The 25,008-nt window shown below is 53.6% G+C and overlaps 3 protein-coding genes across 4 annotated transcripts in view; 1 reads left to right on the top strand and 2 right to left on the bottom strand.

Annotated features, from left to right (window-relative positions):
• Window positions 1-14,470, top strand: part of LOC121166729 (synapsin-1) — a 50,623-nt gene extending 36,153 nt beyond the window's left edge. Inside the window, exons 6-13 of one of the 2 annotated variants that reach the window (XM_040995991.1) lie at window positions 9,156-9,218; window positions 9,951-10,093; window positions 10,187-10,261; window positions 10,360-10,462; window positions 11,284-11,442; window positions 11,752-11,839; window positions 11,921-12,515; window positions 13,434-14,470. In XM_040995991.1, the coding sequence (XP_040851925.1) occupies window positions 9,156-9,218; window positions 9,951-10,093; window positions 10,187-10,261; window positions 10,360-10,462; window positions 11,284-11,442; window positions 11,752-11,839; window positions 11,921-12,515; window positions 13,434-13,461 (1,254 nt within the window). In that variant the 3' untranslated portion in view covers window positions 13,462-14,470. Of the gene's footprint in view, window positions 1-9,155; window positions 9,219-9,950; window positions 10,094-10,186; window positions 10,262-10,359; window positions 10,463-11,283; window positions 11,443-11,751; window positions 11,840-11,920; window positions 12,516-13,395 lie in introns of both variants that reach the window. The other variant, XM_040995990.1, reaches the window with a different exon arrangement.
• On the bottom strand, window positions 823-5,233 carry LOC121166732 (metalloproteinase inhibitor 1). Its single transcript, XM_040995993.1, has 6 exons — window positions 5,150-5,233; window positions 4,133-4,261; window positions 2,882-2,961; window positions 2,247-2,373; window positions 1,874-1,998; window positions 823-1,094 (listed from the first exon to the last, which is right to left on the bottom strand). Exons 2-6 carry the CDS (start codon window positions 4,251-4,253, stop codon window positions 924-926), a joined length of 624 nt encoding a protein of 207 aa, XP_040851927.1. The 5' UTR covers window positions 4,254-4,261; window positions 5,150-5,233; the 3' UTR covers window positions 823-923.
• LOC121166730 (serine/threonine-protein kinase A-Raf) lies at window positions 14,453-24,334 on the bottom strand. Its single transcript, XM_040995992.1, has 16 exons — window positions 24,208-24,334; window positions 22,621-22,776; window positions 22,314-22,417; window positions 21,521-21,623; window positions 21,236-21,390; window positions 21,035-21,133; window positions 19,606-19,747; window positions 19,489-19,516; window positions 19,254-19,399; window positions 18,952-19,154; window positions 16,949-17,125; window positions 16,812-16,858; window positions 16,169-16,287; window positions 15,811-15,942; window positions 15,243-15,377; window positions 14,453-15,051 (listed from the first exon to the last, which is right to left on the bottom strand). The coding sequence occupies exons 2-16, from the start codon at window positions 22,714-22,716 to the stop codon at window positions 14,917-14,919; spliced, it is 1,821 nt and encodes a 606-aa protein (XP_040851926.1). The 5' UTR covers window positions 22,717-22,776; window positions 24,208-24,334; the 3' UTR covers window positions 14,453-14,916.
• Between the last annotated feature and the right edge of the window lie 674 nt (window positions 24,335-25,008).

Raw genomic sequence — 25,008 nt, 5'->3', positions numbered from 1 at the left:
CTCCTTTTTTTTTTTTTTTTTAAAGATTTTTTTTTTTTTATTGGAAAGGCGGATATACAGAGAGGAGAGAGAGAGAGAAAGATCTTCCATCCGATGATTCACTCCCCAAGTGAGCGCAACGGGCCGATACTATGCCGATCCGAAGCCAGGAGCCTCTTCCTGGTCTCCCACGTGGGTGCAGGGTCCCAAAGCTTTGGGCTGTCCTCGACTGCTTTCCCGGGCCACAAGCAGGGAGCTGGAAGGGAAGCGGGGCTGCCGGGATTAGAACCGGCGCCCATATGGGATCCCGGGCGTGCAAGGCGAGGACCTTTAACCACTTGCGCCACCGCGCTGGGCCCAAGGCTTCTCCTTTGTCTCGAGTCAGACTTAACAGTAGCAAACCCAAAGGTGAGATAGCATGAGGAAGCTCATCCTTCAGGACAATGCTGGAGGCCAGGAAGGCAGTCGCCACTTGTTGACGCTTCTGACAGTGCTTTGTCAGTTGGCCAGATTTGAGAGCATGTGCAATGGCCAGGGAGACAGTGAGTTGTTCATGAGTGGGATGACTGATTTACCTGAGAGTCCTGGGCAAGTAGGAACACGACAGAGCAGAATCAAACATTATGAAGTATTGAGTGGAGAAATTACTAAGACAGAGCTGACAGTGCAGGTTAAAAAACCATTACTGATGTGGCAGATTGGCAGCGCCAAAGTCAGGGTTGAGAGTAATAAGCAAGGCATTATATTTTATGTAAAAGAACAAAACCCAACACCTTGCACCTTTCATTCCCAGATGGAAATGCATACAGGTTCATTCCAAGGCACGACACAGAGACAATGTCCGCAGGTTGATAATTCTTTATTTCACGGACTGGGAGAAAGAAGGGTGGGAGTGGGAGAGAGGCAAGCACAACGCAGGCTTCATCTTCCAACATCGGAAGCCATTAGTCTTTCCGGGGCCGCAGGGACTGCCAGACACACAGCCCAGGCTCTCGTGGCAGGCAGGCTAGGTGGCGGCTCTGGAAGCCCTTCTCAGAGCCTAGGAGGAGCTGGTCTGTCCACAAGCAATGAGTGTTACTCTCCAAATGGCAGGGTACGGATGCGCAGGCGAACACCTGCAGGAAAAGGGAGGATGCAGCTGTGAGGGCCTCCCTGCACCACCTGCCGCCCCTACTCAGAAGTTTCCTCTCCTTAATTTGCAACATGGGGGAACTGGTGTGGCCCCACCTGGATTCAGACCCAACAACAACCCATCTCACTCAGGAATGGCAAGCCAGAGAAATGATCAGTATCCTTGAATGGTGGTTGGGGAACAGTTGCTGGGAGGTCAAGCTGGCAAGTGTCTTGGGGAATCGTGTCTTAGGACCACTGGAAGTCGTGGGGGAACAGTTGTAGTGGGGGAGATGAAGCACAGCGCCAGCTAGTGGGCTCTTCGGCAGTCACTGGCTTTAGATGACATTCAGGGCCATCAGGGAGCAGGCTGGGTGTGTGTGTGTGGCAGTGGTGGGCCAGAGAGTGATGTGATTCGCGCTGACTTCACAGCTATACTGAAACATCAGAGGTGTTGAGCAAAACACAGTGGATTTGGGGGCCAGCACTTTGGTTTCTTGGAGAACATTCTAGGTAAGCAAGCAATATATCCTATGGGGGAGTGGGGATCAGATCAGAAACAGTGGGACTACAGAATAGTCACCAGGGGGAGTTAGAGGGACAGGGACCAATCAGAACGAAACAGGCCATCTTGGTGTCATACACAACCGCAGAATAGCTAACAGAGCAGTCTCTCTGCTTGGGAACCAGAGAGGGAGATTAGGGACAGCCCTTAGGTGTGGGAGCAGCCCAGATTTTGAGGGAAGAGCTCCGGGAAGGTGGAAGACAGGCCCCAGGCACTCACTTTGCACATGTCACAGCCAGCAGCGTAGGTCTTGGTGAAGCCAGAGCGTTGAGAGGAGCTCAGACTATTCCAGGGGACCACGAAACTGCAAGTGTTGATGTGCAAGAGGCCTTTCCGCAGTTGTCCTAGGGAAAGCGGTCAATCAACAGGCAGGTTATTCTTGATTGGCTGAGGCGGGGCGGTGGGGGGGACGGGGTGGGGCGTACCTGATTGACATTCACGGGCATACAGATCCCCCCCACGTAGGGCAAAGTCCCTGCCGTCTGATAGGCTGGGATAGGGGAGGGTTCCCTTCCCGAGCCTCGCCCCTCCAGGGTTGCTAAGCAGCGACTGAGGCAGAGGCGTGGCTCAAGGTGAAGGGATAGGGCCTCACCCGCGATGAGGAACTCCTCGCTGCGGTTCTGGGATTCATGGAAGTACCCGCAGAGGCTTTCCATGGCGGGGGTGTAGACGAACCGGATATCAGCGGCATGACCCAAGGCGTCAAAGCCTTTGAACATCTGTTGACAGAGGAGGGTAAGAGTCGCTTTTCCTGACATAACCCTCCCACTCCTCCTTCTTCCCTGAAGTCATACAAGTATAGCATCCTGAGATCACCTCACTTCCTCCCTATCCTGTGGCCGGAGCTGCTTTTTTTTTTTTTTTTTTTAGCTCATATGCTTGAAAGGGAGGAATGGAGAGAGGGAGAGAGAACTCTCATCCGTGGGTTAACTCCCAAATGCCTGCAACAATTGGACTTGGGTATGTGCCAGGACCAGGAGCCCAGATCTCAATCCAGGTCTCCCACATGGATGGTAGGGACCCAGATCCTTGAGCCATCGCTGCTGCCTCCCACAGGGTGCATTAACAGGAAGCTGGAAGGAAGAGTCAGATCCAAGACTTGAACCCAAGCACTATGATGTGGCATGCAGGCATCTTAGCTGCTAGGCTAAATGTCTGTTTCCAGAAGCCTCTATTTTGACCATGAAAAGGCTTTTAGGGATCACAGGGACAGAGACAGGGGAATACCTTGGTGGTCTTGATTTCATAACGCTGGTATAAGGTGGTTTGGTTGACTTCTGGGGCCCCCACAAACTTGGCCCTAATGACTGCAGGAGAGGAGGGGGAAAATGAGTCAGAGGGACTGCATAAGCCAATAAAAATTAAATCAGCATTATGCTAATCCTAGGAAAGCACATACGTAAATAGGGATTACTGGATTCCAGACAGCACACTAAGCAATCGACACATTTGTTAACTGATTCATGTATATATCGAGTGACTGCTCTTTGCCAGGCCCTGCTGTAAGCCTTCTTCATTTGTTCATTTGCTCATTCACTCGACACATATTGCAGAGCATCTACTGCGTGCCAAGCACTGTTGTGGGTGTTAAAGACCCAACAGGGAACAAAACACAGATATCCTTTCCCTTGTGGAGTTCACATTGTAGCCAGGAGGAGACCGCCTGAAAACAAAGATTAAGTACCTGGAATGTTTGAAGCGGTTAAATGTAGTAGGGAATTACACAAAAAAAAAGGATTCATTGCCTGGCTAAGCTCCTTGAACCTTTTCCTGGGTCCATCATTGCACTTGCTTGCAAAACCTTGTTTTTAGCAAAAAACAAACAAACGAACAAACAAAAAACCTGCTAAGTCAGTTTCAAAACAATCTCCTGCCTTGGTTATCTGATGGGGCTCTTCATTCCCTGACCCACCCCTACCTGCAGGTGACATCTGGTCACCCTGGCCTGTCTTCAGTGACTTCAGTGGCCATAGTTCCTCTTCTCCCACCTGACACGCACCTCATGTTTCCTCTTAGTTGCTTTCTGTCCACTGACCTCTACCCTGTTCCAAGCCACAGATTCCCACTGGCCCATGCAGTGTTTGGATTTGAGCCCAATCTCTTGCTCTTACAGAAATAATACCCAATCCCACGGCATGGGTATTATTTCTGTACCCCTTAGCAACAGGCCTGAATAAAATTCTGAAATGGAATAAAGTTCTGAAATGGTGACACTGAGGCAGCCACCCACATTGGTATGGGGGAAGGGCGTGGGAAGGTAACAAAGGCCCTGGGGTGGGTTTGATGCCGGTGCATCCATCCAAGAAGTGAGGAGGATGCATGGGGGATCAAAATAGGGTGAGGACACGGACAAAGTGGAATTACTCTAGAGGTGGACAGCATCAAGACCCCCCCCCACACACACACTGGACTAAGGGAAAGCAGAGCAGATAGAGAAGAGTGGGCACAGAAGAGTGGGCAAGATGGGCCGGGACTCACCAAGGTCCGAGTTGCAGAAGGCCGTCTGTGGGTGAGGTGGGGCACAGGTGCAGGCTTTGCTGGGGGCTACCAGCCACAGCAGCAGCAGGATGCTGGAGACCAGGGCTGCCAAGGGGGCCATGGCGTTCTCTACGAGATAGGGGGGATGTCAGACAGCCTCCTACCCCTGGGGGACCTGGAGGGAGACTAGGAGATTGGATTTGGGACTTAAAGAATTGGGAATCTTAGGATTTGTAAGTCGGAGTGGGAGTCCAGAGGAGTTTAGGGGCTTAGAAAGTTTGGTGAGTTTAAGGTTTCCTAGAGTTGCAGTAGTTTAGGGCATTGAGTGAGCTGGGGATTGCGGGGGGGGGGGGGGGGGGATTGTAGAGGTGCGCATTTTCTAAGTCAAGGAGTTGAGGAAGTCAGGGGAGTGTGTCAGGGTATGGGTTTTGGAGGAGGTCTAGAATTTAGGAGCTGTCACTATGAAGTTACAGAGACGGTGGGAATTTCAGGAAGCTATGGGATTCAGCGGCGGTGGTGGAAGGGTGGTCAGGGAGCTGAGTGAGTTTGGGAGTTCAAGGTGCTGCAGAGAGTGGGTGCCCGTGGCTGTTTCAGGGATTTGCAGGGGAAAGGAGCCTTGAGGTTTAGGAAGTTGAAGATTATGGACTTTTAGAGAATGGGCTGGGGGTGGAGGTTATGAAGCTGCGGCGGAGGGAACGAGCTACGGGGGAGGGGGCGAGCTGCGGTTTGAAGGGGCAATGAGGGCCTTGCAGGAGTTGGAAGCTGCGGGGACATTTTGCTATTAGGGGCCATGGGTTTGGGGCATTGGGCATGGCTTCCAGGGGTTCGAGGGAATTTGAAGTGTCAGGGGTGTCCGGGAGCACTTTCAGCCCCCTTTCCTTCCACCTTGCCCTTGAGCAGCCCAGGGTCCTGGTACCTCCGCAGGCCAGGCTGAGCAGCCACAAGGAATCCGGCCTGGACTGCTCGCCAGCACACAGCCAGGCCACCCTGCCCCGCGCCAGCCCTCATCCAGCTTACCTCTCGTGTCTGCCCGGCGCTAGATCGGCGGCGATGGCGGCAGCACGGCCTGAGCGGTAGGGGATAAATGTCCACGCGAGGGGCGGGGTTGGCGCGGAAACCACAGGCCTCCAGGCTTCCTGGATGCGTTACTCATCCGCCCACCATCAGCGCACAAGTCTAGGGGCGGGCCGAGGGCTGCCCAAAGGAGAGACACTCTCCTCCCCTCCTCCCCCTCCTCCAGCTCCACGTCGGGCACATTCCTAACAAGCCGGCCACCTCCCTCACTCTAAGGAAAGTGTTGTGGCTGGATTGCCCCCTACTAGTCCCTGAAAGTCCCTGAGGGCTCTCCAATCGCCCACATCCGCCAAACTCCCTATGGTCAAAGCCCAAATTAGTGCATGCCTTGGATCTTTATGTATCAAGTGTACAAAAATCCCATTATGGTGAAAAGGGGGACAGAGAAGAAAGAGTTGAAGAAGAGGCAGTTCTGAGATATGAGGCAGGTGAATGGGGAAAGAAATCAAAGTGAAGAGACTAAGGCACACCAGGAAGAATACGTGACTTAAGGCAAGCCTGGGATTAATAAACGGCCCATATGAGACTGGAACCCAGGCAGCCTGGAGCCTGAACCTGGCTCTCGCTCGACCCCTCTCTAAAAAACACAAGTAAATATCAGCATTTATATGGCACCAACTGTGTACCAGGCCCCTCGGTCATTTAGCTCATTTAAAGCTCACAGTTAGTCTCTAAGGCATTCTACAGATGAAGAAATAAGAAGCCCATTCTACAGATGAAGAAATAAGAGGCCAAGAGGGAATCAGCCAGGCCAAGAACTTTCCCAGCATCACAGGACATAGCCTGGGAATGAACTTAGGTTAACTGGTGCCAGGCATAACATTGTGCTGGCCAGGCAGGGGATGGTATCAGTGGATTACTGAGCTTTGATGGGGGGGGGGTGCACTGAATGGTGGTGAAAGAAGGGAGTGAGTCAGTAGAAAACCCATCCGCACCCCGTAGTGCCCTGCCCCTTCCCCACCACTACCAACCCACACTCCTAGGAGGGGAGGGTGGATGAGGCAATCCCTGCCCACCGGTTTCCCAATGATGCTGGCATCTTCCTTGGGGTCTTGCAGGGGGTTCTGAGGGCTGATTAGAACCTTGGTTAATTCAGGCAGAATAGAGCAAAAATGACGATAGTGATGAAGGCAGCCCCTGATTGGATCCTTATGTATCCTGGGCTTTGTGTAAATTATCTCATTCACTCTCCATCACCCCCATTGGCAATTAAGCTTGATTAACTTAGAGAGTTTGGCTCAATAACACCACCGGCAATACACTAAAAGCTAGCAGCAGCACTGTGAAAGTAAGCACTTCCCGCACGTCAAACACCATCTGTAAAGTCTCTAGATTCATCCCTGGTGACCTCCTGGCTCATTATTGTTCACGAACAAAGGGCTGTTAAAGCCTCAATCAGAATAATGATAGTACGATGTAAGGATGTAGGCTTAGGACTGGCTAAGTACTTGCCACTAAGTAACTGTCTCCTATGAGTTAGAGGCAGTTCAGTGTCTCATCAAGAGGGATGAAGAAACTAAGCCACCTCAGGGAGGCGGGGGAGGGACCTGCCTGGGAACCAGATTTCAAAGGGTTCTGTGGTAGGGACCAAAAAATAATAATAATAAAGGGGTGGCGGGGGAAGGGGGGGAAGTAAACCAAAAGCCTGTAGAAGCTGGTTGGGAAAGTGGGGAGTGAGAGTGAATGAGACAGGGGCTGAGTAACTAGCCTGCGGGACACAGAGGGAAGTGAAGGTAGGGCAAGTCCTCCCTCAGCCCCTCGCTGACCCTGCTTCTGATGCCAGCCCCTTTTGCTGACTGTTACCAAGGGAAGGGTGGTCCGAATCCAGGTGCTTCTGCAGGTTTGGAAGCTGGGGCAGAAGGGCGGAAGGGTTTTGTGGAGGTATGTTGGGGTGTGGGACCCTCCAGGGCACCAAGATAGCTGTGGGGTTCAGCTGGATGTGCAGATACCCGATGTGATCCTCCCAGTCTTTCCCAGTGTGTGGCTCTGACTGTGCCCATTGTAGAGAATAGGAAACTGAGGCCCAGAGAGGAATTCAAAGGAGTCCCAGAGTCTTACCTGGCTCTAGAAAGAAGGGAAGCTGAGACACTGATCTAGAGTCCTATAGGCCATTCTGAGGGTGGATGGGGGTTGACAAAGCTCCCAGCACACACACATGTGTTGGCACACACAAACACACACACACAGAACACTCACAGAGTCTTGTGTTCAGGCTCAGGTGGGGAGGGCACTTAATGAAAAGGAAGCCCTAGAAAAGCGCACATAGTAGGCGATGTGCATGTGTAGACAGCCTCTCTGACTTGTTGCTGGACACATCCACTGGTGCTACACATGTGTGTGCCTCAGTACTCCTTATTGCTCCATGTGTGTGCCTGAGTACTCCATATTGCTCCATGTGTTGCCTCAGTAAAGTGGTTCTGGGTTCTTGGTCACTTCCAAATGTGTTGTTAATTCTGTGTGCAGTGTAGTACCTGTCTGAGACATCACGTACACACCCTGGCATCATGTCCCTGGCACGCTGCCCAGAGGCTCTCTGCCAGCCACCAACCCTCTCCCTTGCCCCCGGCCGCCATGCCAGCACTAGGCCTCTCAGCTCCCCCTTACTCTCCCCCGCCTCCGGAATGTCACTAGTCATTTAGGAAATGAGGAAGGGAGTGGGAGCACAGGGGGAGGAGGAGAACTGAAGGTCCATCTGGTCACCCTGAGTCTGCGGGCTTCCTGTGCTTGTCGGGAACTGGGAGCCACCACCGCCCCCCGGCAGTCCCGCCGGGAATGCCATCTCTGTCAGCGCCAGGGAAGGCACAGCACCTTGCATACATGCCAGCCTGGCCAGGAAAAGACTCACTTCCCTCTACCTCACCCAGGGTGCAGGGAGAAGGAAAAGTCATCTTCTCCCCTGAATTTGTGTGTGTGTGTCCATAAGGGTGTATTTCAAAGAGTTGTGTCTCTAGTTATGGGTGTGCCTTTCTGTGTTGCATACTTTGTGTGTCTAGATGAATTTTGTCTGGGTGCCCAGGAATGTGCTATGGGTTTTGGTGGCTGGATGAATGAGTAGAGGGCCACGCACCTCTGTAAGTTGGGTAGTTCCTTCTAGGGGTGGACGCATGCCTCAGAGGTGTGTGTGTGTGTGTGTGCCTGTGGACATGGAGCACATGCCCAGTGTTACTGAGTGCACCTGCTTGAATTGTGTGCACCTCTGTGGTACATGGGTAATCTTTTGTGTGCCGTTTGTGGTGTGAGTTTGTGCAGGGAGAAGGCGCCTCTGTGTGTATGTGTGTGTGTGTGTGTGTATGTGTCGGTGGGGGAGATCCCAAGGGTTGATTGTGTGTCTCAGACTGTCACGTGCGTACTGCCCAGGAGTGCTCACTGCTGCACCACCCTCTTGAGACCTGGCAGACTGAATGTGGGCGGTAGTACAATTTTCAGAGTCAGCACACTTTGTGCCAGCATTGGTGGTCGGCGCCAACGTGCCTGGGCACCTTCAGGTTCCATTGCATAGATCCGAGTTCTGAGGGTTTGTGTGCGTCTCCAAGGGGTGAGGTTGGAGGGTGGGAAGCCCATCTATGAGGCTTAGCTGAGGGGCCCAATTACCACATGCTCAGTATACCCATGCACGCGCACACGTACACACGTACACACACACACATACACACACAGAGGCATACACTTACACCCACATTGATAACATCCATTCACTTATAGAAACAAACTTTCTCAATTCCGGAAATGTCCTCCGCCCAGTACCCTGTGCCTTTGCTGGGGAAAGCAGAGGCAGCATGTGTGAGACTTGGGGGAGTAGAAGAAGGGCCAGACAGGCAGGTGCTCTGGGTTCCATTTCTGAGCTGTTTCTGACTCGCCCCTTCTGGGAACTGGCTGTTCAGGCAGCTCCCACTGGGAGAGCTAGCCATCCTGCCCTGACTCTGCCTCCTCTGCCTTTGCTTCCTACCAGCTCAGCAGCACAACGTACCCTGTGGTTGTGAAGATGGGACACGCACACTCTGGGATGGGCAAGGTGAGTCCCTTGCTGTGGAAGCGTGTGCATGTTTGTATATGGTATCTGGATGTGTGTGCAGTAATGTTGTACAATTGAGAGGCCTGGGTGTCTCTGTTTGCACTTGGGTTTTCTCATATTCAGCTGATTTTGTCTGCCCCTTTTCCTAGGGTGCATTCAGGTGATGCTGTGCCCTGCCATCTTGCTAGGATGCCCAGCCTCGTGTGTGTGTGTGTGTTTAAGCCTGACTCTGTGTGGAACATGTTGCATGGGACCTTTGACGAATCAGGGTCTGGAAGTCCTATATGCGTTTCCTGCCAATTGGTTTTGTCTTTTCGTGTATGTGGAAAGCAGACTTGTCCTTTGTTAACTGTGCATGTCCAAACCTCTGATTAATTTATATAGTACATGTACAACAACTGATTTTTTGTTTGGGTGCCTATACGCATGTGTGGTGGACAGAAGTGGTTTCGCCCCCCCACACACAATTTTATTCCTACACCATACGACTTACCCATTTAAAGGGGAAAATTATATTGGCATTCTCGGAGTTGTATGCACACAATTTGTATCTGCTCACACATGTGTGAGACAGGAGTTGCAATTATGCATGTGTCATACACAAGTGCCCAGTGAATTTCTCATGCTTTCCTTACTTGCATCCTGTGTGCATACCCCTCCAGCAGCTCCCATTTCCCCAGTGCTTTCTTGTCTGGACCAGGCCCACCTTCATCTCTGTCTTCATGCTCACAGGTGAAGGTGGACAACCAGCATGACTTCCAGGACATTGCAAGTGTTGTGGCACTGACCAAGACATATGCCACAGCTGAACCCTTCATTGATGCCAAATATGATGTGCGTGTCCAGAAAATTGGGCAGAACTACAAGGCTTACATGTGAGTGGACAGCCAAAGGCCTGAACAGTGGTCCCATGCACTGCTGGCAGAGGGGGCCTGATCTTCCTGAGCCCTTTTCCTTTTGTCCCCCAGGAGGACATCGGTGTCTGGGAACTGGAAGACCAACACTGGCTCTGCAATGCTTGAGCAGATAGCCATGTCTGACAGGTGAGTGGCCTGAACTCAAGGGGTTGGGGTGACTGGCAGTGTGACCTCTTAGGTAAGGCACTTAGAGGCTCCCCTGCTCTTTGTCTTCTCTTGGCCAGGTACAAGCTGTGGGTGGACACGTGCTCGGAGATTTTTGGGGGACTGGACATCTGTGCAGTGGAAGCACTGCATGGCAAGGACGGAAGGGACCACATCATTGAGGTGGGAGCATCCGCGGATTGGTGGGGCATAGAGGAAGCAACAGGTGCATGAGGGCAACACTCCAGACTGTGAAGCACTCTGGCTCATAGGTCCCCAGTGAATGGCAATGCATGCTGGGATAAGCCCTTGCAAATGGTAAAACAGTTAACTCTAAACTGCTCTGTGAAGTCGGACTTCCTTGGCAGATGGCAAACACTTGCTCACCTAGAAAGTGCTCTGTAAATCGAGATATCCTTGCAAATGGCAAAGCACTTAGTGACCTTTTAAGGGTCACTGGGTGGCCTAGGTGGGCTTTGGCCACAGCTTAATGGCAGAACAGTAAAGAACAAAGGAGTGATTGGGAACCATTTTCTGTGAAGGCCCACTCTCAACTTGTCATACTCAACCTGGCAAAGAAAGTAGTGCTAGATGATGGGTCAAAAAAAATAAATGTGGCTGCATTCTAGTAAACCTTGCCTTCTGCACGTTGAATATGAACATCAGACCATTTGCACAAATCATTAAATCTTTTGATTTTTCATCAACTGTTAGAAAAATATCTATCACCTGTTCTTAGCTCATGGGCCATACTCATGAGCTAGCAGGCTCAATTTGGCCTGTGCATCCTCACTTGGTGAGGCCTGTGCGGCAGTACCTCATCAATGCCTTGTAAAGACAAACTTTCTCATGATGCATGTCAAGCAGCCATTAGGAACCTGACCAAGTGCGCTTGCTCTCGGTCGCCATGCCTTTTGCCAGCTGACAGTGTGTTGTTGCTAATGCCTGCTGTGCCCTTCCTGCCTGCCTCTGGCCTCACCAGAGTTCTTTTTGGTCTTTCCCAGGTGGTAGGCTCCTCCATGCCACTCATCGGTGACCACCAGGATGAAGATAAACAGCTCATCGTAGAGCTTGTGGTCAACAAGATGGCTCAGGCCTTGCCACGGCAGCGGCAGCAACAGCAGCAGCGAGATGCCTCCCCTGGCAGGGGCTCCCACAGCCAGGTCAGACCCCTGGCATTGAGCTAGTGGTAGCAGTGAGGCCAGGCCTGGGGCAGGCTGAGCCCTTGAACCCATCCATCATCCATAAGCTAACAGCATTACCTTTACACACAGGTGGTCACAATTCCCAGTTGTTTAAAAAAAAAAAATCTGCTACTTGGATTTCCCTGAGTTTCCCACCCCACAAAACTTCAGCTTGGCCACAAGTGGGGCCACACCCAGCACACAAGGAACCCGGGTTGTTCTGGTTGGCTAACACTTCAGCAGCTGGTAACTATTTTTAACCTCTCCTGCTCCATTCCTCTGCCACAGGCTCCTTCCCCAGGGGCCCTGCCCTTGGGTCGCCAGACCTCCCAGCAGCCTGCGGGGCCCCCAGCTCAGCAACGACCTCCACCACAGGGTAAGTGTGGAGCCAACTGTTTCAGTTCCCACTTCACCCCTCCCCTGGCTCATTCTCACAAATGTTCTCTCTGTCCCCTAGGTGGCCCTCCACAGCCCGGCCCAGGCTCCCAGCGCCAGGGCCCCCCATTGCAGCAGCGTCCACCTCCACAGGGCCAGCAGCACCTTTCAGGCCTTGGACCCCCAGCTGGCAGCCCCCTGCCACAACAGCGCCTACCAAGTCCCACATCGGCACCCCAGCAGCCTGCAGCTCAGGCTGCACCACTGACCCAGGGTCAAGGCCGTCAGTCCCGGCCAGTGGCAGGAGGCCCAGGAGCGCCTCCAGCAGCTCGTCCACCTGCTTCCCCATCTCCCCAGCGCCAGGCTGGTCCCCCACAGGCTACCCGCCAGACATCTGTCTCTGGTCCGGCTCCACCAAAGGCTTCGGGGACCCCACCGGGTGGGCAGCAGCGCCAGGGTCCGCCCCAGAAACCCCCAGGCCCCGCTGGCCCCACACGCCAGGCAAGCCAGGCAGGTCCTGGGCCCCGCACTGGGCCACCCACTACGCAGCAGCCTCGGCCTAGTGGCCCAGGCCCTGCCGGACGTCCAGCCAAGCCACAACTGGCCCAGAAACCCAGCCAGGACGTGCCGCCACCTGCCACCGCTGCTGCCGGGGGACCCCCGCACCCCCAGCTCAAGTAAGGGGACCCCTAGAGCAGCCCTCAGCTTGCTGCTCACTAAGCAGGTTCTGGCCTGGGGTATTGGGGGGCAGAGCAGCCCTAGTGTCCCCACTTTTCAGACCCAGGTCCTATTCAGCGATGCTGGCCAGACCCCTCCCCCAAGCTTTCAATCTGCCCCTCAGTCATCTGTCCCAGATCCTCTTGCCAGCAACCAAGGGTTCAGATTCCTCCTAAGGGGCCCTGGGAAAGTCCCCTGCCCACCCGCCTTCAGTGCCTCTCAAGAGCTGTCCCAGCCCAGTCTGCGCCAAGCAGATTCCCCAGAACATGCTCTGGGCTGATTCATTCCCCTCTCCCCAACAGTCTACGCTCATTTCTGGCCTGTCCCCAAATCCTGCAGCCTTCTCCCAAATCCCTTCATCACCATCTCTGCCTTCTCTGATCCATTCTACCTCCCACACACCGAAACTTAGCGCAAATCCTGTCCCGTCAACACCCCACCGCCAACACACACACACACACACACACACACACACACACACACGGCCCCCTCTCAGCCTGTCCTCCTAGACTCATCCTACCTGGAGCCCTCCCTATCACCTTTCCCCTTAGGTCAGACTAGCCTAGGCTTCAGGAAGGGTCATGCCTGTTCCCAGGAATCCCATATTGCTTTTCCACCTTGGACCTACCACCCTCCCAGCCCCAGGACTCCACCCACTCTGAGTCCTTCAGAGCATCCATCAGGGTCTAGGCCCATGGTGGTGGGTGGGAAGGTCACAGGCACAGCCCCAGGATCAGAGGGGCAGGGCTGGGGCCGGGCCTGGGGTAACATTGTGTTTCTCTCCCTTCCTCCCTTCCTCTTCCCCCCTTCCTCCCACGCCTCCACCTTGTCTCTCTCTAGCAAATCCCAGTCTCTGACCAATGCCTTCAACCTTCCAGAGCCAGCCCCGCCCAGGCCCAGCCTTAGCCAGGATGAGGTGAAAGCTGAGACCATCCGCAGCCTGAGGAAGTCTTTCGCCAGCCTCTTCTCCGACTGACACCCCTCCCCCAAGAACCCCCAAATCCCTGGGCAACCGTTCTCTGGGCCCCGGAATCCATTTCTCACCTTTCAGGAATCCCCAGATCCCTCAAGGACCCCCTTTCTCCTTGGTTCTCATTCTTCCTCCAGCTGCTCAAGTCCCTTGACACACTTCATGCCTGGTCCTAAAGCTCTGTCTGCCCCATCTGCAAACCCCCAGTCCTTGTAGAACTGTGCTCCTGCTCACTGCCAGATTGGCATTAGGACCTCCCAGTTCCCCAAGGCTGCCTCTGCAGGTCTTCACAGAAGGTGTTGCCCTCCCTGGAAGCTCCTGAATCCAAGGCCACCTATTTCTGGCCCTACCACCACCGAGTCTCCTCTGCAGCCCTGAGATTCCTGGAAAAACCCTATTACTGGTCCCCCATCTTCCTAGCATAGGAAACCCTCCTTTTGAACTCCTTTCCATGGCTCTCCTATCTCCTTGGAGATCCACATCTTCGGACACCACCCACTGCCCAGTGCCCCAAGGATTTCCCTTCACCCGCTCCTCCAACCCTATATTCAGCACTTTTGGGAGTTCCTCCCACTTCTAGCACCCTTCAGGTCCCCCCAGGGCCCCCCTCCCCAGATTCCTGCCTCTGACAGCAGTCTTTAAATATGCAAACTCCACCCACCCTCCCAGAATCCTTTGCACACGGAAGGCCAACTGGTCTCCCATTGCCCCCACCTTTGCTGTGACGTCTGTGTCTGTGACTGACGTGGCCTCCTCTTGTGCTGTGCTTGGCATATGTGGTCCTTGTTCATCGTGCCGCCTGTGGTGATGTGTGCAGTGATGCTGTTTGTGTGGTCTGCACCTTCCTCCCCATCTCCACTCCTTGCCTGGACCTCTCCCCTATCCCTCAGCGGCTCTGAACCCCAAGAAAAGAGTCAGGAAGCAAAATAAACAAGCAAAGGCCCAGCAGAATTCTGTGCTTCTTGGTGAAGAGAGAGGGGAGTCCTTGAACGGCGGGGGACACACAAAGGGGACCCCCACATCCATATGGGGTGCTGGGGACCCCCAAATCCAGTGGAAGACACATCAGGCACAAATTCCAGAGAGCTTCGGAGTTAAATCCCTGCCACAAATCCCAGCCAAAGGAGATGGAGGTGCTCCCCCAAATTTATAAGTATCCCCAAAGCCAAGAGCGAAACAAATTACGGAGGAGGCAGGGGTCTCAGTCTTTGGGGGATCCCCCAATTCCAGACAAACTGGAAGAGCACATTGGGGACCCCCTCATCTCCCAGGGTTGGGGATGGGGGGGATCCTGAGGCAGTATATCAAGGCAAAGGAACATTGATTGGTTGCTGGGTGAGCAGGACTCCTTGGCGTGGCAGCTGATTGGCCCCTGCTGGCTGAGGGTGGGGCTAAGGCACAAGGCGGGCTGCACTGAGGAGGCAGGCAGGCAATTCATCGGCCTGGGTGCGGTGCAAGGAGGGTTCGGAGGCACTCCGCTCAATCTTGGGGAGTGACCGCTGTAGCAGCTCAATCGTGGCCAGGATCTGGGGGCAAGGAGAAGTGTCTGAAGTCCTGTGGGCACCCTAATACCCCCAGGCCCCAAGCCAATGGGAACACACACACACACACAGAGCCCGGATACCCCTGAGGCTTGAGCATGATTCAGAACCACGTGTACCTCCATCACAGCCTTCCTCCATCACAAAGCCCCCAGGCGACCTTTACCCCAGCTCACCTGGGGGAAGAGGGGCCGCTCCTCACGCTGGAACTTGAGGCAGTCAGACAGCAGGCGCCGCATGGCCTTGGGGCAGTTGCTGGAGATTTTGCTGAGGTCAGGGGACAGGTAGCCTCGGCCTACCATAAAGATGATCTGGGCGGGAGGGGGGACAACAGCCATGAGGTGATTTGGTGTCCACTTGGGTGACTGTATCTATGTGTATTCTTGAAGGACACAGGGACTAATTCCAGTGAAATGAAGTTTCTAGGCTAAGGCACTTGGGCGGGGGGGGGGGGGGGGGGGGAGGATTTTGAGTACCCAGGGGACCTGGGGACTGGGGACTTTAGGGTGTTGGAAAGCCTAAAGGGATTCAGAGGTTTTGGGGCTTTGTGGATGCAGGACATGGTTGGAGAAGGAGGGGAGCAGGAGAGGTGCCTGAGTATAGGAGACCCAGAGGATTCATAAAAAGATGTCTGGAGGATTCTAGGAGTTTCCCTCTCTTGGGAAACATGAGGTTCCTGGGAGAGTTTGCTGTTTGTGGTCTGTGCAAAGGAAGTGGGGACCATGCATCAGGTGCATGGCTCACCTGGTCACGGCTGCCAATGTGGCTGTAAGGCAGTGAGCCGGTCATGAGTTCGTAGAGCACAACCCCGTAGGCGTAGACATCTGACTGGAAACTGTAGGGGTTCGGGTCCTGCATGCGGATCACCTCAGCCGCCTTCAATAGGCCAGACCAGACAGGCAGCGTGCGAGTCAGCAAGTGGCTGGCTTGTGGTCCCAGATGCCACAAGCCACAGCACATACAACTCAAGGTCACCCGGATGAGGGAGAATGTGAGTCATTCGGACCTCCATGGCCACTATAGGCATCCCTCCTTGACCTGTGTATCCCAAAACAGGAGCCCTTTCCCCTTCCGGGCCCCTAACTAGCTGGGCCAAACTCACCATCCAAAGCACAGAGCCTGAGGGCTGCTCCAAGGGCTGGGCCCCACTCCACCGTGTCTTCACAGTGGCCAAGCCAAAGTCACCAATCTTCACTGTGAGCCCCTCATGTAGGAAGATATCTGCCAGGGTCAAGGGCCACTACAGGGACTCCTAATAGCCATGACACTGCTCATCCTGCCTGGGCAGCAAGGGAGATCACATCAGTGCTCCCATGCATTGTGCCTCTGGACCAGACCACAAGCCTCTCAAGGTCACATAAACCATCTGCAGCATTGACCTGACAAGGAAGCGCCAAGGAATGCCTTCCACATGTGGCTCCTCTGTGGGTTGGCCAACAAGGTCCCTCAAATGACATAGAAACCTGTCATGCCCTGGTCAGAACTCTATCATGCCCTCCACGATTTACACACCTGTGACCCTGACTAGAGTCCTCAACAACAGCACTTGATCCATCAGCACTTAACTCCTGGCCAACGGAGGCCCCCCGCCCCACTCCGAAAACCTGCTCAACAGCCAGTAGGCATCTGGCATGGGTCCCTCCCTCTTCACCCCTGGAACACCACCCTGGTAGGAACCATCCCTCTAAGCCTTCATCTTGTGTGATGCCCCCATCCCAATTCCCACACAGAAAACAGGTGGATACTGTTAGACTTGAGGTCCCGGTGGATGATGTTCTTGGCATGGAGGTAGCTGTGTGGGCAGAGGCAGCAGGTGTTGAGTTGGCTGGGGGCTCCTGTAACATCTCTTTTCCCTCCCCATTCCAAACCCCAAGAGACTCACTCCATGCCCTGGGCAGTCTGCCGAGCCACGTCGATGAGTTGGACCATGTCAAAGCGTGTGTCAGCCACATGGAGGTGATGGTAGAGGCTGGAGCCCTCACACCATTGGGTGATGATGGCAAAGCCTGGGCGGGTCATGAAGCCCATGAACAGCAAAATGTTGACATGCCGGGTCTTCCTGTGGGCGGGGAGGGTGGTGTTGGGCATGGGGAGTAAAACTAGCTATTATCATGCACTTCACCAAGAACATCAGGAATGGCAATGCAGCTGCCTGTTACTGTCTTTTATTAATTCCATTTCACCTTGTCTTAGGGCACTCAGGACCAGATGACTGCCAGCTTCCACCATTGTGACATGTGTTTCCTGGGCTATATGTTTCTCTGCTGGGGACTTGTGCCCTGAGCTTCCTCACCCGAGTCTCCTAAGCAAAGCAGGAGGGAGGGAGTTATTAGTCCCACTCCCTTGCCTACTGCCAGCATCTCCAACCATTAACATCCTCTACCTCTCTGCCTCATACTAGTACCAGGGCCTGTGGCCAACCCACTTCACTGAAACACCAACACTGAACTAAACGCACAGTGCCTATACTGATGACCTGGCAATTACAGCCTGTTAGTCACCAGGAAAGCCTCTGGGATGGAGTGTGGGATCCGGACTCTTGTTACATCCTGAGTTCACATCTGTACTTCACCCAGTTACTGCACAGCCTTAAGAAAGACATTTGCCTTCTTGGGGTCTCAAGTGAGATCCGGTGGAGCAGGGAACAAACAACCTGAAAGGTGCTTAGAGCAGTGCTGGACCTCACTCTCCAGGGGTGGGGCCTGTTCTGTCACAGCACGCTCAGCCCATGCTTGGGACACCAGTATTACATAGTGTAGTGCCAGTCAGAGTCCCAGGCCCTTCACTTCAATCCAGCTTACTGCTAATACACACCCTGAGAGGCAGCAGATGATGGTTTAAATAACATGTGGACCCTTGCCACCCACATGGGAGACTGGGAATGAAGTCTGAACTCCTGGCTTCGGCCTGGACAAGCCCTGGCTATTGCAAACATTTGAGGAAGTAAGCTAGTAGATGCAGGTTAAGCCTCTGCTTACAGCACCACCATTCTCATCATACCTCTCTCCATCAGAGAAGATGACAGAGCACGTGAGGATTCCTAACAATGACTAAGATTATGGCTAAACAAGAGCAGCACTGAACAGCGTTCAAATCATTGCCATCTCATAGACAGGAACCGAGAATAAGAGTTTCCTACTGTGACATGCATGCATTATGAAGATCAACATTAAGATCACACAAGTCATGATGATGACACAAGACTCTGGGATATCACCAACCCCACAGGGCCAAGGGGAAAAGCCTATGTTTATAGCCCTAGCAGTGATGGGGATGGTACAGTAGGGCCCCCACATTATATGGGAATTTGGGCCTATGCTACATAGACACCATAGCGGTAAAAAAGGGACCACCCGGGCTTCTCAGCATGAAGGAATCAGTAGTAGTAATCACATATTCATTATGGCAATCATGATACTAGACAACAATTAGATTATGAGTAGGATGCTAACGATAAGTGTTTTCCAGATACGACTCAGGTTAAGCAACAGCGAGAACACAGCATAATAATGTTCCATTAATGATACGGTCCAAGCTAGCAGAGAGAAAGACAGGCTCCTCATGCCAGTGCCCATAACACTGCAAGTCATGGTCCCTACCTGAGCCCTGGTCATAGCAGGCAAATGGCAAGACCCGCATTTTGGAGACAGGGCCACTATTTCCTATAAGCATTCACTGAAACACACACACAAGCACTGGGAGGGGTCTCCTAGACAGATCCAGGTGGTGCTGGGAGGGAGGGCAAGATAGGAAATCGACTTCCAGCCAGGCTTGGAACACAACCCAAATGCCCATCCTGTTCAGGCAGACCCCTGAGCGTGGCTTTCACCCAGAGATGCTCAGCTGCGCCACACATACGTACTCAGTGCACATGTGCAACCTCACCTGAGCACCTGCATCTCATTCTTGAAGGCCTGGGCCTGCTCAGCTGTGGGCTGGGCCACCTTGAGCACCTTCACAGCCACGTCGCCGTGCCACCGGCCACGGAACACGGTGCCAAATGAGCCTGTCCCGATCCTCTTCAGCAGCTGCACCTCACTGGGGGGCACCTCCCAGTAATATCCTGAGTCCCGGTACCCCAGGTTCTTCTGTGGGCCAGACAGGTGGCATGTGAAGGGCCTGGGGCCTGCCCACCTCCCACCGCCCTCAGCCTGCACTGCCCTCCAAAGCTTCCTCCTTGAGCGTACCACTTTCTTCTTGTCATCAGCTGTGGACTTCCGCTCCCGCTGCTCAGATGGTGACTTGGAATGTGGGGACTTCCTCCCCGAAGACACACTGGCTGGGCTGGGGCTCCCCCGAGGAGCTCCATCACCGCCACCTCTACTACCAACAGCTACAGTGATGGAGAGCATGTGAGTGGAGGCAGGCAGGGTGGAGGCGGGGAGTGGGGGTGAGGGCAGGGTACGGGTTTGAGGGGCTCACCATCAGTGCCGAAACTCTGAGCAGTGAGCTGGAAGAAGAGGGATAGGGGTCAAAGCGAGGATGTGGAGGCCAAGAGGAATGGCTCTCCCCTCTGCCCAGTGTGCCCTGGGCACCCACCTGCATAAGGCTGGAGTCCGTGGGGGCGGTGGTGCTGACCATATGGACGTTGGGAGTGGATGTGGAGCGGATGCGCTGGAGGGGGGCGTTGGCTGGGACAGGGAAGGGGAAATGCCCTGGATCCCGGTGCTGGGTGCAGGAGCTGATGGGGGAAAGGTTGTGAGATCCCTGGCGAATCGATCAGAAGACCAAGAGAGCCCCCTCCGCCAGCAGAAAACGCCCGTAGCTCGTAGCAACAATGCATTTGTTCAAGAGACATTTATTGAGTGCCTGTTGTATGCCAGACACCGTCCCAGGAGGTGCAAGGAAAAACCATACACAGGCCGCGTGAAAGGTCTTGCCCTTGCGGGGGCAGAGATTGCAGGAGAGGCAGACACAAAAGACAAAGAAATACATGCTCTGCCGCTCCACTGGCAGATTCACAAAAGGGAAAGAAAATAGAGAGGAAGGGCAGACAGAAAGCGTCTCTGGTGGGGAGGAGGGGTGCGGAGCCAAGGCCAGCAAGCCGCAGGGAGAACAGGGAGAAGGGTGACACTGTGTAAGTATATATTAGGCACGTTCTATTAGACAAATACTAGACAAGCGCTATTCAAACAGGCTGTGAATTACATAACATGCGTTATCTATATCAAAGTAGCAATGTTTAAATCTACTCATATTATAATGTTACATGTTGCACATGTTACACATAGGATATGCCCGTCACACGCATCATAATGTTACAAAAATATCTCTTAACGGTCACCATCCTAAAATAAAATTCAAAGGTAATACAGCTACATACAACCATAATTTAAAAATACTGTAATATCCTCACCTTACCTCTTCATATAAAAATGCATGGTGTTTGACATTATATAAAAATATGATATAGCACAACACATGATACAGTGACATAAATATGCCATATAAATATATGCACATTACAAATTAGAGTAATAGTATATTTTAACAGAGCCATGTTACTATATTATAACGCTTCATATCAAATAGCAATGGGTAAAAGGGAAGGAACTTATGATAAGATAATAGGTATTTTGAAATGGAAAGGCTTGCACATAGTTATACTGGTGGGACAATTAACGGTGTGCTTTAATGCTTACAAATACTTACAATGAATAATAACAAGAATTGAACACTTATTCTAGGCCAGCTCCCATTCTAATCACTGGGCCTAGCTTTAATTCACTGAATCCTCACTAAAACCCTATGTGGTGGAGATGATCATGGTCCCCACTTCACAGATAGGAAAACTGAGACCCAGAAAGACTGGGTGATTCGCCCAAGGTCATGCAGCTCCACGCCTCACACATGTGGGTGCCCAGCAGCTGCTTGTCAAGTAAACAAGGAAACCAAGTATGGCTTGTGGGAGACCAGGGCCCCCACACCTGCTTCTCCTCTAGTAGCCCTTTAGCTCAGGCATCCCTACCTGGGAGCCTGGGGGGTGAGCGGCTCATTCATGGGGCGGCTGGAGGGAGCCTCATGCTGCCGGGAACCTCCAGACAAATCCTGGACACTGTGGTAGAACCTTGAGGGCATTCGGGGCATAAAGCAAGGAGACGTGTGGGTGAGCTGTCTGGGGCCTGCTGGCCTTTGCCACCCCCACCCACCCTGGGGGAGCCAGGCTCACTGTCGGCGGTTGGTGTTCATATCCACGCAGACTGTGGGCACCTTGGAGGAACAATGCTGGTGGAACTTGTAGCCACAGGTTTGGCAGCGAAAACCATGAAACAGAAACTTAAGGCAGAAGTCGCAGAATGCCAGGCTGAAGAACGTCTTCCGGACCTGCCACCATCGCAGCCCAACAAGGGAAAGCTGAGGCCGGCTCAAGGGTCCTTCCACACTCCCGCAACCACACCCGCAGCTGCCCTGCTCTCCCTTTCCCTCACCCACCCACTGCAGCCTTGGCACTCACAAAATTGTGCATGGTCAGCGGCACATCTTCAAGGACCTCAACAATGAGCTCTTCGCCATCAAGGGGGGCGATGGCCGTGTCCCAGGCAGTGACTGTCTTTCGCCTGCAGATGGCATGGAAGGGAATGAGTGACAATGTGGACAGGAGCCAGGAGGAAGCAGGTACCCACTCCCCCCACCCCCATCAACACCACCACTATCAAAGGCCTTAAGCCTGCCATCCATGGAGTAATATGTGGCATGTTTAATTCCCATCACACCAGCTCTTAGGACGTCCTCACCATCCTAGGCCTCCATTTTACAGCTTGGGAGGACACACTCAGAGGCCTCCAGGGACTTGCCCAAGGCCACAGGAAAAAGGAGTCACAGGACTGCTTGAAGAGTTCAGCTCCTCACCACCAGATAAGGCGACAATGAGATCAAGCAACTAACTACATCTTGGTGGTACTCAAGCAGCCCTTGAAAAGGGGGGCTGGGTGAAAGCCCCAAGACAAAGAAGACACACTGTGGAGGGTGAATAAAAAAAGAACAAAAGCAGCTGAAGCATGAAGACAGAGTAAGCAAGCGGGGAGCTCCCAAACAGAGGAAAGAGCAGGTCAGAAAGGGCCCTGGTCAGTAGAGGAGGACGGTGAGAACTGACAATGCAGTGACAACGCTGAAAGAATCGGACACAAGAACTCAGGGAGGAAGTGATGGAGCAGAGGCAACGAACTGTAGAACCAGAATGGAAGATGCCATGGGAGAAGGAAGAGGGCAGGGGAAGCAGGGGCTGGGCACAGGGCTGCCATACTTACCCCTTGATGAGTCGGTAGACGACACAGCAGTCCTGATTGAGCCCGCGCACTTTGAGGGCCTTGTCCAGAGAGTCGTAGACGCTCATGCCATCGCGGACAGTTACCTGTGTGTGCGTGCGCACGCACGTGTGCATGTGTGGATGTGTGTGGGCACACAGAAGTGGGTATCCTCCACACCCAACAGGTGTGTCAACGCTCTAAAGATCCCCGACTCCATGCACCACTATCCCCAACCCCTTAGCAGCCCCTCCCAATTGCAGAGTTAAAACTGGGTTCAACCCTGTCCCCTCTCGCTCCCATGACTCACCACCGTGCGTTGCTTGTTGGGCAGGTACACTTTGACGGTGCCCACTGCCCGGGACGGTTCAGCCCCATTGGCAGGGGGCCCTCGTGGTGGCTCCATGGAGCCTAAGAATTTGTCAAGACGGGTTGGGGTGGTGCTGGGCAGGTGCCATGAAGGCTCCTAGGAGAGAAGGCAGACAAAGGAAGAATTCAGAGGTCCGATAACGACAGCCTGAAGGCAAAGTGACCAGGAGGCAACAATCCAAGCCTGGAAGCCCATTCCTCTCTGCGCTCTCATTCCCACACAACAGCTGGAAGGGGGAGGGGAGCCCATGAATACCACAACCCCATTCAATCCTTCCTCTGCTCGGCCTCTCCCGGTATGCCAAGGCCTCAGGTTCACTGTCTAGGTTCAAGAGGGAAGAGCTAGGAGGCAGGGAAGGGCAGGGAAGGGCAAGGAATGGCAGGGAACAGCAGGGAAAGCGACACACACCATCCCGGAGCACACAGAGTCCACAGGCTTCTGGGCTAGTGACTAATGGAGAAGCCAGCCCACACTGCACTGGGGGCGGGGGCGTCAAGGACACATGGGCATGAACAGGTTGTTCTGGCTTGTTGATGGAGAGATAGGGGGAGGGGCGACAAGGGGTTTGTTAGCAGACACTCCGGCGACTGAGGAAGTGAAGTTCATGGCATCGCCGTCAATTGGGAAAGGGGGAACGTGCAGCTTGCGCCAAAACCGTGTTGACAAAGGACACTGTGGGTCTCCCTAAACACTGGCATCCCAGATACTGCTTCGGGGCGGGGGGGGGGGGCTGGGGGAGGTGGTAAAAGAAGTCACCAGACCGTGACCAGGAGTTCACAGCAGGTCACCACAGACATTATGCCGAATGGAGACAAAATAGTGGCTACTGCAGACTGCACTGGAGGCAGGCGAGATCTTAGGGGCCAGCCGACTTCGCACCAAATGCATGTGGTAATGGTGGGCGTACCACACGTTGTTACCAGGAAAGGGAAAGGAAAGGCAATGGCGTGAAGGTGAAAAAAAAAAAAAATGGAGGTAAGGCGGATGTGAGGAGGCTCCAAAGTTCTCCCGAGAGCTAATGAGGGGTCACAGACATAGGACTGATGTTAACTGAGTGGGGGATCACGCAAGCAGGTTGGGGAGGGCTAAAGGAAGGGAAATGGAGGGGGGCACTCCTCGATACCCCCTAGGGGGTCTGGCGGGGAGTGAGCCGCACTCCTTGGAACTGGTAACAAAAGATCACGAGAAACTTTCAGAGGTTTAAGACACAAACCGATTTTAGGTACCCCAGCCCCCGACCCCACTCGGCCTCGTCCCGCCTCCTGAAGAGTTTGGGGATGTGCGCAGGCGCGTTGCCACTCGCGGCGGACGAAACCATCACCGCAGCCTTGTCCGCCTATTCCTGTCTACGCACCCCACCCCCGCTGCCTGCGATGGTCTCGCCCCGGGTCAAACCACTCCTCCGGTTCCGGGAGTGGGGCGCCGAGACCCAGGCGCAGTCATCCTGGGGCTGAGTTTTCGTTCTGGGCTCCCTGCCCGTGTCTGGCGGCCGCTCCAACAACCGATCCCTGTCGGACCCGCCCTCACCTGTCACGCCGCTACAGCCGCCGCCGCCTCCATCTTGGGCCTGTCTTCTCGTTTCCTCACACATTCCGCCTCCACAGTCCCCTCGGATTTTCGCCATTGGCTGTGCGGGACTCAACCCTCTATCCTAATTGGATGAGCGTCACGCCTGTCAAAGTCAGGACCGACGGAATGTGGGTCGTGTTCCGGATTAGGAGGGGCTGCTAGAAACGTCAGGGTCTGGGGCAAATTCAAGCTAACTAACGCGCGCAGGCGCAGTTGGGGGTCAGGACTGCGTGCCCAGGGCTTTAACCCCAAGGTTGCCAGGGAGGAATAAAGCCACAGTTTTTCTCGGTCCTTTGGGGCAGACTTTAGAGGTTTAAGAATATGGGTGAGGAAATACTTAAGTAATCTGTTTAGGCCAATACAGTAAACACCCTTTTAGGATTTTGCAATGTGTCAGTTTTACCGTCTTTGAAATGGGCTCAGGTCAGACCAAATGACCTAAGACGCTTAGGAGCTCTGGGAAACTAGTTCCAGCTAGGATCCTTTGATAACAGCAGGGGTGTAGGGTGAGTGTGGCTGGAGATTTGGCCCTTGGAGGGACGACCTGCTGTTTTGGGAAACTTAAAGACTCACAGAGTCATACGTGACTGGGAAGGTCCCTTACCCCTTTGACACCATTTTAAGCATGGAGCATCTCCTTGTGAAAACTCTGAAAGAGTTTCCTACTTGACATGTATATCATTCTTTACCAAAGCTTCATGGGTCCCTTGAGGGTTTGTCAATCCCGGAATGTTTTCCTTCAGGGTCTGGGAACCATCT

This window comes from Ochotona curzoniae, unplaced genomic scaffold (assembly GCF_017591425.1).
Source record: "Ochotona curzoniae isolate NIBS_2020 unplaced genomic scaffold, NIBS_Ocur_1.0 patch216, whole genome shotgun sequence".
Classification (NCBI taxonomy): domain Eukaryota; kingdom Metazoa; phylum Chordata; class Mammalia; order Lagomorpha; family Ochotonidae; genus Ochotona; species Ochotona curzoniae.
The sequence above is the reverse complement of the archived record's forward strand: the minus strand, read 5'-3'. Positions and strand labels throughout refer to the sequence as shown.